Source organism: Theropithecus gelada, chromosome 2 (assembly GCF_003255815.1).
Source record: "Theropithecus gelada isolate Dixy chromosome 2, Tgel_1.0, whole genome shotgun sequence".
NCBI lineage: Eukaryota > Metazoa > Chordata > Mammalia > Primates > Cercopithecidae > Theropithecus > Theropithecus gelada.
In genome coordinates, this window is record NC_037669.1 from 162,017,424 (window position 1) to 162,033,555 (window position 16,132).

The 16,132-nt window shown below is 40.4% G+C and overlaps 1 protein-coding gene across 3 annotated transcripts in view; it reads right to left on the minus strand.

Annotated features, from left to right (window-relative positions):
- Positions 1–16,132, minus strand: part of METTL6 (methyltransferase like 6) — a 17,792-nt gene continuing 1,660 nt past the window's right edge. Inside the window, exons 3-6 of one of the 3 annotated variants that reach the window (XM_025377147.1) lie at positions 15,186–15,320; positions 4,769–4,939; positions 3,042–3,183; positions 8–420 (exon numbers count right to left, since the gene is read on the minus strand). In XM_025377147.1, coding sequence (XP_025232932.1) covers positions 239–420; positions 3,042–3,183; positions 4,769–4,939; positions 15,186–15,320 — 630 coding nt within the window. In that variant the 3' untranslated portion in view covers positions 8–238. Of the gene's footprint in view, positions 421–3,041; positions 3,184–4,768; positions 4,940–15,185; positions 15,321–16,132 lie in introns of all 3 variants that reach the window. The other 2 variants (XM_025377148.1, XM_025377149.1) reach the window with 2 other exon arrangements.

The following is a 16,132-nucleotide window of genomic DNA, read 5'->3' on the forward strand; positions in this document are numbered from 1 at the left end:
GAGTAGCTGGGATTACAGGCACCCGCCACCATGCCCAGCTAATTTTTTTGTATTTTTAGTAGAGACGGGGTTTCACTATGTTGGTCAGGCTGGTCTCGAACTCCTGACCTTAGGTGATCCCCCAACCTTGGCCTCCCGAAGTGCTGGGATTACAGGCATGAGCCACCACGCCCAGGCAAAAGAGTGATTTTAAATTATCCTCTTCAAGGGGAGGTATGAATGCCAATCTCATGAAAGGTCAGGACTTATGATCCAGGCCCAGGATCACAGGAGATGGGTTCTTAAGAGGCTTTAGAAATTTGCTCTGAAGGAAAACTCTCGGCACACACAGGCCTTCTTTTTTATTCACCGTCTCTCGAAACACATACTCGTTTACCACTTCTTCATAACCTGTGTCCATAAAGAGCTGAGCCAGGAATTCTGTAAGACAAGCATCAACAATGCTCAAAAGTCTTCATAACATTACATTTGCTTTGCAGTCCTTGAGGAGGAGGGATAGGGGCTGAGGCTATGTTAATATTTTTTAAAATGAAAACCTCAATGCTAAAATTTAAAGGTTTTGATTTGGGAACTAATACACTCCTTCTCCTCTTCTACCCAAACAGAAACCTTCAATTAAACAATTTAATCAAAACAAGGTGAAGGACAACTCGGTGTGCGCATCTTGCCTTATTATGAATTCTCAAATACAAAAGCCCAAGTAAAAACAAACAATTCCAAATTGACTATATTCCTTTTTTAAAAAATTAAATATATATATATATTTTTTTGTGTTTTTTTTTTTGTGAGACAGAATATTGCTCTGTCACCTAGGCTAGAGCAGTGGTACGATCTCAGCTCACTGCAACCTCCGCTTCCTGGGCTTAAGAGATTCTCCTGCCTCAGCCTCTTAAGTAGCTGGGACTACAGGCACACACCACCATGCCTGGTTAATTTTTTTGTGTTTTTAGTAGAGACAGGGTTTTGCCATGTTGGCTAGGCTGGTCTCAAACCTCTGACCTCAAATGATCCACCCATTTTGGCCTCCCAAAGTGATGACATTACAGGCGTGAGTCACTGCACCCAGCCAATTATATTCCTTTGTAAAATTTTTCTTATTGTTTCCCATCTCTGAACAAAAACATAAAAATTGGCTGTATTCCTACAAGGTCTGCATGTGTTCAATTTGTTTACATCAAACATCTTATTCATCCTAACACAAAGGAGGAAAATTTGTGATTGGAGTGGAGAAAAACACCCAATGGTGACCTAGCTCCGGGAAAATCTAACCCAAATAATACATCACTACACATGAAATGAAACAAGTAGAATGGCTAGGCAGCAAAAATAAAGACTCTTACTAAGAGCATTGCTCCAGAGAACATGCTCTGAAGCACTTTGCAGATATCACTGCATCTTCTCAATATTTACAATTGGTTTAAATTTTATGAATTAAAATATCTGTTAATTTTTAACCTAGTTTGACAATTTTGCAGTTTTTTTGTTTTGTTTTGTTTTGTTTTGAGATAGGCTTCTCGCCCTGTCACCCAGGCTGGAGTGCAGTGGTATTATCATAGCTCACTGCAGCCTCTATCTTCTGGGGCCAAACGATCCTCTTGCCTCAGCCTCCTAAGCAGCTGGGACCACAAGTGCATGCTACCACTCCTGGCTAATATATATTTTTTTAATTTTTAGTAAAGTTTCACTGTTGCCCAGGCTGGTCTCGAACTCCTAAGTTCAAGTGATCCTTCCACCTCAGACTCCCAAATAATTTTGCAGCTTTAATAGTAATCACTCGATTTTAGTTCATTTTGGTATCTAAAAGAATATTTCGTTTCAAGAAGAAAAATGTTTGTTAAAATAGAGGTTAAGGTAATTATCTTCCTATCTAGATGATTAAGTAGACTTTGTTCAAGACATCTAAAAGACTGAAACAGTGTTCCACATTTTCTTATCAAAAATGACTTTTTAAATACATCTATAGGCTAGGCACGGTGGCTCACGCCTGCAGTCCCAGGATTTTGGGAGGCTGAAGTGGGCAGATCACTTGAGACCAGGAGTTTGAGACCAGCCTGGCCAACATGGCAAAACCCCATCTCTACTAAAAATACAAAAATTAGCTGGGCGTAGTGGCACACACTTGTAATCCTTGCTACTTGGGAGGCTGAGGCATGAGAATCACTTGAGCCTGGGTGGTGGAGGTTACAATACGCCAAGATCACGCCACTGCACTCCAGCCTGGGCGACAGAGTAAAACTCTGTCTCAAAAATAAATAAATAAACAAACACCTCTTTACAGCAAATTTGCATATTTATTTAAAAACAGATCCAGGCCAGGCATGGTTACTCACACTTGTAATCCCACCACTTTTGGAGGCCGAGACAGACAGATCACTTGAGCTCAGGAGTTTTGAGACCAGCATGGGCAACATGGTAAAAACCCCGACTCTACCAAAAATACAAAAAATTAGCCAGCCATGGTGGCATGTGTCTGTGGTCCCAGCTACTCGGGAGGCTTTGGTGGATCACTTGAGTCTGGAAGGTGGAGATTGCAGTGAGCCGAGATCACACCACTGCATTCCAGCCTGGGTGAAAGAATGAGACTGTCTCAAAAAGAACAAAAAAACCAAACCCCAAAACAGATCCAATCATTTCTATAGAAAAAGGTTTCCTGACTTTGTGCCATGGGAAAGTAATCTCAAGGCACTATATTGTCGAATTTGCTTTATTTTTAAGTGGACAAGGAGAAGTTTCTGACTTGCCTTCCCTCTTATTCCATCACAATTCCTAGTAGGGCATCCACATGGCATGTCAGAAGCTGTCCATTAACCCAAGCTCACTAGGAGAGTCACTGACACCAGAGAAGGCTTGTGAGCTCTTCAAGGGCAGAGGCCAGGTCTGTGCCTTCCAGGTGCTGTGTAAGTATTGTACAGTAGAGGGCTTGTTTCAGGGTCTCATGCACATGTCACAAGCCTTCTCCGAGTAGCCTTGCAGTGATAATGCAATCAAATAAACAGAAACAAAGAATAAAACATTTAAAGACTGGATTCCATTCATCTTACCATCAGTAAAAAAATATGATCTGGTCCCATCTTGTCTAACATAAAAGTTTTCTCCAAGTTTGCTGCCGGCTTTAAACCTAAGCATGGCATGATCATACAGCCCGTAGTCACGAAACAAGACACTTTTGCCTGGTTTTAATACCTATGAAACAAAAGCAGGCTGAATATGACTTTGGAGAACTCCATCAAAATAAAACCTGATTAAGTTAGGACTTAAAATAAATTTGTGGTAATTATTAAGGGGACAGACTGAAATGCCCATAATATGAAACCAAAATGGCCTACTAGTTAAACACATAGTAAGACTGGGCAGGGCTCCATAACACTAAGACTCTTTTTTTTTGAGATAGAATCTTGCTCTGTCGCCCAGGCTGGAGTGCAGTGGCATAACCTAAGCTCACTGCAACCTCCGCCTCCCATGTTCAAGTGATTCTCGTGTCTCAGTCTCCCGAGTAGCTCGGATTACAGGCACCCGCCACCATGCTCTGCTAATTTTTGTATTTTAGTAGAGATGAGATTTCACCATGTTGGCCAGGCTGGTCTCGAACTCCTGACCTCAAGTGATCTGCCCACCTCAGGCTCCCAAAGTGTTGGGATTACAGGCGTGAGCGACCTCGCCCGGCCCTGAAGACACTTCTTAAGTACCTCCAAGAGCACCCTGGAATGTCCAATGTCACAGGATTAAAATGTTAGAGACCAATCTGGGCAATATAGTGAGACCCCATCTCTATAAAAAATTAAAAATTAGCTGAATGTGGTGGTACATCCTGTAGTCCCAATTACTTTAGAGGCTGAGGTGGGAGAATTGCTTGAGCCCAGGAGGTTGAGGCTGCAGTGAGCCACATCCATGCCACTGCACTCCAGCCTGAGTGACACAGCAAGACTCTGTCTCAAAAATAAATAAATAAAGTGTTAGAGACAATAAATGAAAGTGTTATCCTCATCGAAGCACTTTCTTGCAACATTTTATTCACCATTTCCTAGTATTCAAACTGTATTCAACTGCCTCTTAAAAAAAAAAAACAGAATGTTGTTTTGGCTTTTTACTGATTCAGGTTGGTTTTCTATTCTGAGTCTCAGCTCTCATTTCACTGTGCCACAATGTACATAGCTCAATCACAGTACCAATAACTGATCTGTGCCTAGCACTTGACAGCTCAACCATACATTTTCTCATTGTATCATCACCCAATTGTGGGACAAAGAAATGTGATTATTATTCTTACTTGAGATAAGGAAACCAATACTCAAAAGGGTTAAGTGATCTGCCAATGATCATACATTAGCCTTTATTTAGAGACAAGGTCTCGCTATGTTGGCCAGGCTGGTTTCGAACTCCTGACTTCAAGTGATTCACCTGCCTTGGCCTCCCAAAGTGCTGGGATTACAGGCATGAGCCACTGCACCTGGCCCAACTGTGTACTCTCGACCACTGAACCATAACTCCTCTCACCTTATGGCAGGACTCCATGGATCCCAGGTAACTGCAAAATCATCTTTGTCTCAGGGCTGGCAAAGCTCTGAAGAGCAGCCATGGCACTGCACAAATCAGAATTTAGGGTGGATGTTTTATGCCAGAGAACCCCTTTCTATACACTGACTACACAGCCTACCTAGTGAGAATGGAGAGACTATGTGAATCTAGACAGTACATGAGCCTCATTAGGGAAGGTAAGTAAAAGAATCTGTACTGTCCAACCCTCAAGTACAGGCCCCAAATTACTAACCTTGTAAATGTTTTCTAAGACAAGGTGCATCTTCTCAGGATGAACAGCTGAGAGCACAAATATCAACATAACAACATCCACAGACCCTGGTGGTACGTGATCCAGAAGATCATCTTTGGTCAGATCACACTGGAATACCTTGCATCTTTCTGTGTCATATAAAGGATTTTGCTAGAGTGGAAAAAACACAAATGAATTTTAATGCGACCACTATGGTGATACATTTGGAAAAATACAACATCAAAAGGCGATCCTATTTCCTATACATAGAAATGATCACTTTGTTACCAGATAAAACTGATTAATAAATCACTGACATATAACGCATGTAATAGTCACTACTGCTACAAGGGGCAAGACTTTAATAAATCATTTTTAGCTGAGGAGAGAATAAGAGTATTACGTATTCAAAACTGAGCATTTTAGTAGCACGTTACTTCCAGAGGGATGATGATTCAAAACTGGCCTCTGCTTGTTTCTTTCTTTTTGTTTTTTTAAAGGGACAGGGACTCACTCTGTCCGCTGGGCTAGAGTGCAGTGGCATGATAATGGCTCACTGCAGCCTTCACCTCTTGAGCCCAAGTCATCCTCCCACTTCAGCCTCCTGAGTAGCTGGAACTACAGGTGCGCACCCCTGCATCTGGCTAAATTTTTATTTTTATTTTTGTGAAGATGGGGTCTTGCTATGTTGTCCAGGCTAGTCTTGAACTCCTGGCCTCAAGTGATCCTCCCACTTCAGACTTCCAAAGTGCTGGGATTACAGGCGCAAGCCACCATGTTCTGCTGGCCTCTGGCTTCCTTAATCCTCCTTTGAATAATCTATTACAAGCCTAAACCCTCTGAGAAGCCCTTCTAATTCCCCTTGTTGAGATGCTCCCACAGTTCTTCTGGGGTATAATTTCTCTTTATGCAGCAAGCTAAATAAACTTAACCTTTTTTTGACTACAAATGTGTTCCTGGTACATTTTGGTTGGTAGGCTTCAACACATGTTTACGAGTATTATGAAGAAAAATATTAAACTTTTCTTTCATGTAAATAAGGACCTGAATAAATAGATATACAAAGTTACTGGATGGGAAAATTAAATGCAAAATTAAAAAGATGTCAATTCTATTCATAATTCCATTTGTAAATCCAATGCAATCTCAACTGATTCCCAATAGATTTCTAGAAACTTGACAGGGTGAATCTAATTAATCAGAAAGTAAAAATCTTTAAGAACAGCCAAGTCAATTTTTAAAATGATGAACAATGAAGTAGGTATGGTGACTCATGCCTGTAATCCCAGCAACTTGGGAGGCTGAAGTGAAAGGATTGCTTGAGTTCAAAGCCGCAGTGAGCTATGATTCGTGCCACTGCACGCCAGCCTGGGTGGGCAACAGAGCAAGATCTCATCTTTAAAAAATAGGCCAGGTGCAGTGGCTCACGCTTGTAATCCCAGCACTTTTCGAGGCCAAGGTGGCTGGATCATGACGTCAGGACTTTGCGTCAGGAGTTTGAGACAAGCCTGGCCAATATGGTGAAACTCCGTCTCTACTAAAAAAGTTAGCCGGGTGTAGTGACCCATGCCTGTAGTCCCAGCTACTCGGGAGGCTGAGGCAGAAGAATTGCTTGAACCTGGGAGGCGGAGGTTGCAGCGAGCCCAGATCATGCCACTGCACTCCAGCCTGGGTGACAGAGTGAGACTCTGTCTCAAAATAAATAAATAAATAAATAAATAAAATGGAATGAAAAACAATAAAGAAGATTCACTACTGGACATCAAAATATATTACAAAACGTAGTAATAACACGGTTTGAGAATGGAGACAAACATATCACCAAGACAAAATAGAGTCCCAAAACAGACCTGTGTATACTGTATATATAAACAGGAATTTTGTATGTTATATGATAAAAGATAGACAAAGGTGACAATTAGATAAAAAGGTAGACAATAAAGATGACAATTATGAACGAGGAAAAATTAATTTCTCATTCAATTTACTGTGTTCAGAAGAACTGGCTACCTATTTGAACTAAAGGACAAACGACTACCCTTGAGACACAGGCACACAGTACCAGTTCAAATTTGGAGAAGCAGAACATTAGAGAACAACCCCTCTCCCACACCCCACCACCAAGTCTCCAAGAATAACAGTCCACTGCAGCTGGGGCTCTGAGCTGTAACAGACAGTTTCTTTGGGAAACAGTACAAAGAGAAGACCCAAATCCAAGAGAGGAGACAAAAACAAGTTGCTAGAGGAGTTTGAAGTCTCTGGTGCCCACAGCAACAACAAATCTCACAGACAGCAACAGACTTCAAACAATAGCCCAATTCCTGACTAGACTGTTACAAATCCCTGTCCTTCAGTATCTACTGGCCCTTATGTCTAGCTTTAACCAAAAAGTAGAAAACATCCCAGAAGGCAAGAAAAAACATAGTGTGAAGAGAATAAGCCATCACCAGAGCCAGACTCAAATATGACAGATGTTGGATCCAAAAGCTTGGGCATTTAAAATAATTATGATTAAAACGTTAAAGATTCTAATGGAAAAGACAGACAACATGCAAAATCAGACACATAATTGCAGGGATGGAAATTATAAAAAGACTCAAAGAGAAATGCTAAAAACCAAAAACATGGTAACAGAAATGAACACTTTCAATAGGTTCCTCAACAAAACATGTACTACCTAGGAATGAGTCAGTGAACTTGATGATAGGATAATAGAAATCACACAAACTGAAAATGCAAAAAGGAAAAAAGTGGGGGAAAAAACCCTAAAACAACAGCATATAAGGGCTGTGGGGCAATAGAAAATGTTACACACGTAACTGGAATCCCAGAGGGAGAAGAGAGAACAAGAGCTAAACAAAGAATTCAAAGAAATAATGACCCTAATTTTTCCAGATTAAAAAACATAACCAAAATTATAAAATAACTATATAACCAAAAATTATTAAGAGCAATATATAGGTGATTACGTCTAAATCCTAGGAATAGCTGGGCACGGTGGCTCATACCTGCAATCCCAGCACCTTGGGAGGCTGAGGCAGGAGGATTGCTTGAGCCCAGGAGTTTGAAAGCAGCCTGGGCTAACGAGACCTCATCTCTAAGAAAAATAAAGTAAATCCTAGGAGTAAAGGACTCCTAAACAAGGCATAAAATAGAACTTCAAAAGGAAAAGATTAGTATTTTGCCATGATAATTTAAATCCTGTGTAGCCTGGGCAACATAGCAGACCCTCATTTCTACAAAAATTTTTTAAAAATTAGCCAGGCATGGTGGTGCAAGCCTGTGGTCCCAGCTCAGGAGGCTGAGGATCGCCCGAGTCCGCAAGGTCGAGGTTGCAGTGAGCTGCGTTTGCACCACTATACTCCATCCTAGGTGACAGAGTGAGACCTTGTCTAAAAAAAAAAAAAATCCTTGTGTAAAAAAAAAAGAGATACTGTAAAGTGATGCTGAATACACTGGAAGAACTGTTTGCAACACATATACCAAAATATCTAGAATGTATCCTGAAAATAAGAAAGAAAATGACAAACCAATAGAAAAATAGGCAGAGGTTATGAATAGACAGCTCCTACTATAAGCTCCATGTAGGTGGGAATTTTTGTCTGTCTGTTCACTGTTTAACTCCAGTGCTTAGAACAGTGATTGGCACACATTAAGCTCTCAGTAAACAAATGTGGACTAAAGGAACTCACAGCTAACTAATGCTATCGACCTTCCACAAGGCCTTCAACCTCTCTGGTGATAAGAAAAAAATAAATTAAAATATGGAGACATTATTTTTTGCCCAAAAGATTGGTAAATATAAAAAAGACGGATATCAAGTGTTGAGGCAATAAAAAAAAAAAGGTACCTTTATATTATTGGTGAAATTATAAATTAGTACGATCTTTTTGGAAGGAAACTTGGCATTGTCTATTAAAACATAAATGTACATGCTCATCTTCCAAGGAATTCTACTTCTTCCATTATTCTTCATAGAGACGAACGCATACACACATTTTGGGAACATATGTATGATGCTGATCATATTAACCCTATTGTAAGAGCAAAAAATTAGAAACAATCCAAATAAATATCAATAGAGTAACTGTTTCTTTTGTTTGTTTTTGTTTTTTTGTGATGGAGTCTCGCTCTGTCGCCCAGGCTGGAGTGCAGTGGCGTGATCTCAGCTCACTGCAAGCTCTGCCTCCCAGGTTCATGCCATTCTCCTGCCTCAGTTCTCCTGAGTAGCTGGGACTACAGGCGCCCACCACCACGTCCGGCTATTTTTTGTATTTTTAGTAGAGACAGGGTTTCACTGTTTTAACCAGGATGGTCTCGATCTCCTGACCTCGTGATCTGCCCACCTCGGCCTCTCAAAGTGCTGGGATTACAGGCATGAGCCACTACACCCGGTCGGGTAACTGTTAAATAAAGTATGGTATATCCATTCTATGGAATACTATAACAGGTAAATAAAATCTACATGTACTAACATGAAAACTCTGCAAAATAAAATAATGTAGAATGAGGAAAGCATGTTATAGTAAATATGATACCACCATTTTTAAAAATCTGTGTATATAGTGGGCAGACTTAAGTCCTTATTTAAAACGTCTAAACTTTCTAGATGTTTAGAAGTGCACAAAGTATGTTAAAAGCAGGGTAGTAAATAACACATTTTGTATATATCCTTTTGTTAAAATTCACTGAAATATTACCTTTTGGAAATGGAATGATCAAACCACTTCTCTAATCAGTACATATCACTACATTTGTACTGGGTCAGGAGAAAAGGAGGAGAATAAAGTGCAAAGGGCCTTATACCAATGTGTTTATAGCGAGACAAGATTGACCACTGTACCTGATGTCCATGCATTTTATTTTACTTTGCTATGTACACAGTGTATATGAAGGACAAATGAGTCCTCATTTACATCTAGTTCTAGATGTTAAAGAGGCTGACAGTGTATGATCAAAGTAGAGTCAGTAACCTAATACACTGAATACACTTTGTGTTCAAATTCACAGGAAAGACTGTTCTTAAAAACACTCAGGGAAGTGAAATTGTTAAAATCCCCTCTAAGCATTACAGATGCTTATACCTATCCACTGAGTTGATAGAGGCAGGGTTCTATGCCAGAATGTTCCTATTTAGATGGCACTTTCAAATGACAGCTTATTATGTACGTGTACCATTTATTCAATGCTATGGTATATACAGTGGAAAACTTAAGTCCTATTTGAAACATCTAGTCTTTCTAGACATTTAAAAGTACACAACATATGTGTACTTCTGGCATCGTAGAGGGCTGAAGTAACAAAAGTAGAGGACTAATGTAACATCCTTTAAGCAGTTTCTGTTATTTCATAGGATTGGTTGCATTTTGGGAATGGAATTGTTAAAACTGATATCTTAGAGGGTATGCTGACTGTTCACTGGGTGGTAGTGGGCGGGGGGGAGGAGGAAGTATGCAGAGAGAAGGGTTCTGTGCCCTTAAGTCACATTAGTTCAGGTTGTCTAGCCATCGTTCTATATGTGCATTTCATTTAATACTGCTGTGTATTAAAGGATAAACAAGTCCCTGATGCTCAATGTATGCTAAAAGTAGAGGTAGTAAAATAATCCCTTTTACAGTTCTTAGGAAGGACTATCCTCTTGGAATGACCGTTGTTAATTGACTTCTTGGAACTAGATATAGTCCTGTACTTAGTCATTAGAATGGTAGAAGAGGATGAAGAAGAAGGGGTGGAGGGAAGGGATCCTTGCCAGAATCTCCATATCTAGAAGATGTTTTTAGATGATAACCACAGGTCTATAGGTGCATTTTGAGTAAAGTACCTATGTTTATTGTGGACAGAGTTCATTATTTTGAAAAACCTAAGCTTCATAGATGTCTTGATGTGACAACATATAATAAAAAGCAGAGCTACTCCATAACTATATACATCTACTATGCACCCACAAAATTATTTTAAAAATAGGGCTAGTGAATTTGCCAATTTGTAAATATCTTTTTGTTATAATTGATAGAAAAGATGCATGTTGGACATGGAATTGTTAAACCACCTCTGAGCAATGTATATATTGGGACTTGTTCATTAGTTTGGCAGCAGATGAGTAGAAGAAAATATAAAGAGACAGATGTATGCAGATGTATTCATATTTACATTTTGACAATAGCCACTAATGTATGTGAGTCTCTCTTGGCTGTACTATGGGAATACATGAAGTAATTCAATGGAAACATACCTTCTTGGTAATATTTTAGTGGCAAAGATCCCATAATAAATTTTCTTAGAAACATTACACTTAGTGTTGCTTTATTATAGAAACACTATAGAGTATGGAAACATTATACTTAGTGTTGCATTATACTCTGTTGCTTTATGTTTCATTTTAAATTGAGCATTAAGGCAATACAGTCCTCTAATGGGAACTCTGCCAATACTTCTAGCTAGAGGTTTGTTGCCATTTTTGTCTTCCATGAAATTTTTGTCCCAAGACAGGTGGCATTATATTTTCTTCTAACAGATTGAGTTGCTGCAGGGTGTTCTTGGTTATCAAAATACTCATATAGCTTTGGGGTTTTCAATTAGTAAATATCCATAATGTGTGATAAAACATGATACATATTGCATGATCTTAATCCCATAAAATTGGATACTGTGTATATGTACACACAGGACTTAGAAGGACAAGTCAAACTGTAAACTGCTTGTGATTGTGGATGACTGTTCTTTGCTTCTTGTGTTTCTCAGTTGCCTACAGTAAACATACTAACTTCTTAAAAATGAAGGGTGTGGGTTTTGTTATTTTGTTTTTTTGAGATAGGGTCCTGCTCTGTCACCCAGGCTAGAGTACAGTGGCATGATCATAGCTCATGCAGCCTCAAATTCCGGGCTCAAGTGATTTTCCTACCTCAGTCTCCCAAACAGCTGGGACTACAGGCACACACCACCACACCTGGCTAATTAAAAAAATTTTTTGGCCAGGTATGGTGGCTTATGTCTGTAATCCCAACACTTTGGGAGGCTGGTAGATCACCTGAGGTCAGGAGTTCAAAAAGACCAGCCTGTCCAACATAGTGAAACCCCGTCTCTACTAAAAATACAAAAAAATTAGCCAGGTGTGGTAGCGAGTACCTGTAATCCCAGCTACTCGGGAGGCTGAGGCAGAAGAACTGCTTGAACCTGGGAGGCCGAAGTTGCAGTGAGCTGAGATCGTGCCACTGCACTCCAACCTGGGCAATAAGAGTGAAACTCCATCTCAAGTTAAAAAATAAAATAAAATAATTTTTTTTTTTTTTTGTAGAGATAGATTCATACTTTGTTGCCTAGGCTGATAAGGTTACTTTTTTCAAAAGTCTAATGTGGCTGAGTGTGGTGGCTCACGCTTTTGATCCCAGTACTTTGGGAGGGAGAGGTGGGAGTTAATCCCAGCACTCTGGAAGGCAGAGATGGGAGGATCTCTTGAGCCCAGGAGTTTGAGAACAGCCTAGGCAAAGTAGTGAGACCCATCTCTACAAAAAAATAAAACAATTAGCTGGGTGTGGTGGTGTGCATCTGTAGTCCCAGCTACTCAGGAGGCTGAGGTGGCAGGATCACCTGAGCCTGGGAAGTCAAGGCTGCAGTGAGCCATGACTGTGCAACTGCACTCCAGCCTGGGTGACAGAGTGAGACCCTATCTCAAAAAATAAATAAAAATAGGCTGGATGCGGTGGCTGATGCCTGTAATCCCAGCACTTTGGGAGGCCAAGGCAAGCAGATCACTTGAGTCCAGAGAGACCAGGCTGGGCAACATGGAGAAAACCTGTCTCTACAAAAATACAAAAATTAGCCAGGGGTGGTAGTATGTGCCTGTAGTTCCAGCTACTTGAGAGGCGGAGGCAGAAGGATCACTTCAGCCTAGGAGTTTGAGGCTGCAGTGAGCTCTAATACACACCACTGCACTTCAGCCTGGGTGACAAAGCGAGACCCTGTGTCAATTAAAAAAATAATAAGATTAATTTTTTAAAATTAAAAAAATAAGTTAAAATTTTAAAAAGTCTAACGAATGCTAAAACTATGAAAGGGTGATGGGGAACGAGATACTTGCAATGTCACCAAAGTGTCCCCCACATATTGGTTAACGGCAAAGGGAATTTTATAATAGGGGAATTAGGTAGTTACTATATTAACCCTATGATCAAAACCAGTAAGATCACCAGATATTATTGCCTCATGACAGGATGTAATATGCAAGACACAACACTACCTATCAAAGCATTTTTGCCAAAAATATTTTACCTGATTTAAATTTAACTTCTAGTTCACAGATAACATAGAACATAGAGGAATAAACTAAACAGTAATGTAAAGAAACAATCAGACCAATTTCGAAACTTACAGAAAATTGGCTTCATCTATCATCAATGGGGAAAGAGGCATGGGGTAGGGCAAGGGTATTTTAGGTTAAGGAGATTTAAAGGACATAAGTGAGCCAGGTGTGGTGGCTCACGCCTGTAATCCCAGCACTTTGGGAAGCCAAGGCAGGTGGATCACTTGAGGCCAGGAGTTTGAGACCAGCCTGGCTAACATGGGGAAACCCCGTCTCTAGTAAAAATACAAAAATTAGCCAGGAGTGGTGGTGGGCACCTGTAATCCCAGCTACTCGGGAGGCTGAGGCAGCAGAATCACTTGAACCCAGGAGGTGGAGGCTGCAGTAAGCTGAGATTGCACCACTGCACTCCAGTCTAGGCAACAGAGCGAGACTCCATCTCAAAAAATAAAATAAAATAAAAAATAAAGGACTTAAGTGTAAGAGGTAGTGCTTGACTGGATTCTAAACAGCTATAGGCAGGGCGTAATCCCACACTCTAAGAGGCTGAGGAGGTAGAATTGCTTGAGCCCAGGAGTTTGAGACCAGCCTAGGCAACATAGGGAAACCTCATCTCTATAAAAATTTTAAAACAAGCCAGAGTCATCTGCCATGGCTTGCACCTGTAATCTCAGCACTTTGGAAGGCTGAGGTGGGAGGACTGCTTGAGCCCAGGAGTTCGAGACCAGCCTGGGCAACACAGTGAGACCTTAATCTCTAAAATAAATAAATAAATAAAAAACACTAGCTGGGCACGGTGGCACATGCCTGTAGTCCCAGCTACTCAGGAGACTGAGGTGGGAAGACTGCTTGAGCCAGGGAGGTCAAGGCTACAGTGAGTTGTGATTGTACCACTGCACTCCAGCCCGGGTGACAAAGTGAAACCATGTCTCAAACCAAAACCAGCTATAAAAGACACCTGGAAGTCAGGTGCAGTGGCTCATACCTGTAATCCCAGCACTTTGGGAGGCCAAGGCAGGTTGATCACTTGAGCCCAGGAGTTCGAGACCATCCTGGGCAACACAGTGAGACCCCATCTCTACAAAAAATTTTAAAAATTAGCCAGGCAAGTATACACATGTAACAAACCTGCATGTTATGCACATGTACCCTAGAACTTAAAGTATAATAAAAAAAAAAAAAAAAAAAAAATTAGCCAGGCATGGTGGCACACACCTGTAGTCTCTGCTACTTGGGAGGCTGAGGTGGAAGAATTGCGTAAGTCCAGGAGGTTGAGGCTGCATTGAGCCATGTTCATTCCACTGTACTTCAGACTGGGTGACAGAGAAAGACCCCGTCTCTTAAAAAAAAGTAAAAAATCAAAAGACACCGGCAACTATTTGGGGAAATCTGAATTTGGAATGGATGTTAATGACACTGGGGGATTATAGTTATTTTGTTTGTTTATTTTTAAGACAGTCTCACTCTGTCACCTAGGCTGGAGTGCAGTGCTACAGTCTTTGGTCACTGCAACCTCCACTTCTCTGACTCAAGTGATCTTCCCACCTCAGCCTCCCAATTAGCTGGGATTACAGGCAAGCACCACCATGCCCAGCTAATTTTTGTATTTTTGGTAGAGAAAAGGTTTCACCGTTTTGCCCAGGCTGGTCTTGAACTACTGGGTGCAAGCTATCCACCAGCCTCAGCTTCCCAAACTGTTGGGACTACAAGTGTGAACCAACATGGCAGGCCAGATTATAGTTATTTTTGTGAAATATGATAAACTTACTGTGGTTGTGTAGAAAAAGGCCTTCTTTTTAGGGGCGATGTATGCAAACATTTAGGAGTGAAATGTCTTGACATTTGTAATATACTTTAAAATAGTAATTGTAAAGCAAAAGATGTTAATTATGGATGTTAATTACATGGATATTATGGCCTTTTTTCCTGCTTTCCTTGAATAAAGCTGTGTTTCTACATTCACTGTATATGTATGTACGCAGGAAAACTACATGTATGGTGACTATAGCTGGTTAGCTCCAGGGAAGACTAGAATTGGACACATGGGTAAAAAAGGCAGATCAAACAAGATCGGCAAGAAAACAGAAACACAGCAGAATACGCAGATGGTGCACCAACCTTAACATATTCAACCGCTCTTGGAGAAAAATCACAGGCATAGGCAAAGATATTCGGATCTTCTTCTAAAAGTGGGAATAAACAGTTTCCAACCCCACAGCCAGCTTCAAGTATTGTTAACTTTTGATCTTCAAACTGGGGAAAGATAGCTCAAAGTTATAGCACATTACATTTGCATAATGAAGAAATAAACCAAACTAAAAGGTCCAGAATATGCGAGGTCTCTGACCCCATGAAGGAGACCATCAACAAGTAAACTAATAAGCAAAAGCTATTACTGGTACTTCATTTGTCATCCAACATTAACAGTTTGGTGTGGAGGAAAAAAACAGCACAATAGCTCCGGAATTAAACTGCCAGCACTCAAATCTCAACTCCTCCCCTGCATTCTATCCTTGGGCAAATCACTTAAACAGCTCTGTGCCTCAATTTTACCTTGGGGACAAATGAGTACAATACTAATACTTATACTTCACAGAGCCGGTATAAGGGTCAAATGATAGGACACGTAGAAAAGAGCCATGGTAAATAGTTCACTAACATGAACTATTATTATTATTATTTTGAGTATGTCACTGAAGTCACTCAGTATGAATTTATATTTTGGTTTTTAAATTTTTAATGTTTAAATTTTTAAAAATTCAGAACATATGGTCTCACTATGCTGCCTAGACGGCTAATTCACATTGGCTATTCACAGGCACAAGCCGCCTGCCTGAGCCTCTTGATTAGCTGGTGATAGCCACCATACCTGGCTCTTGAATTTAATATATAATGTTTACAACTATCAGATCAACTTAAAGAAACAGAAAACGTCCACTAAAGTTCTCTTTCCTATATGTCAACCAAATCAGAAACTGCTAAAACTTTGACGTTAAGACCGAACAGTATATATCTCTCCTAAAATGCAAAGCATTTTGATAGACTTCTTTAATTCTCTGCCTCGC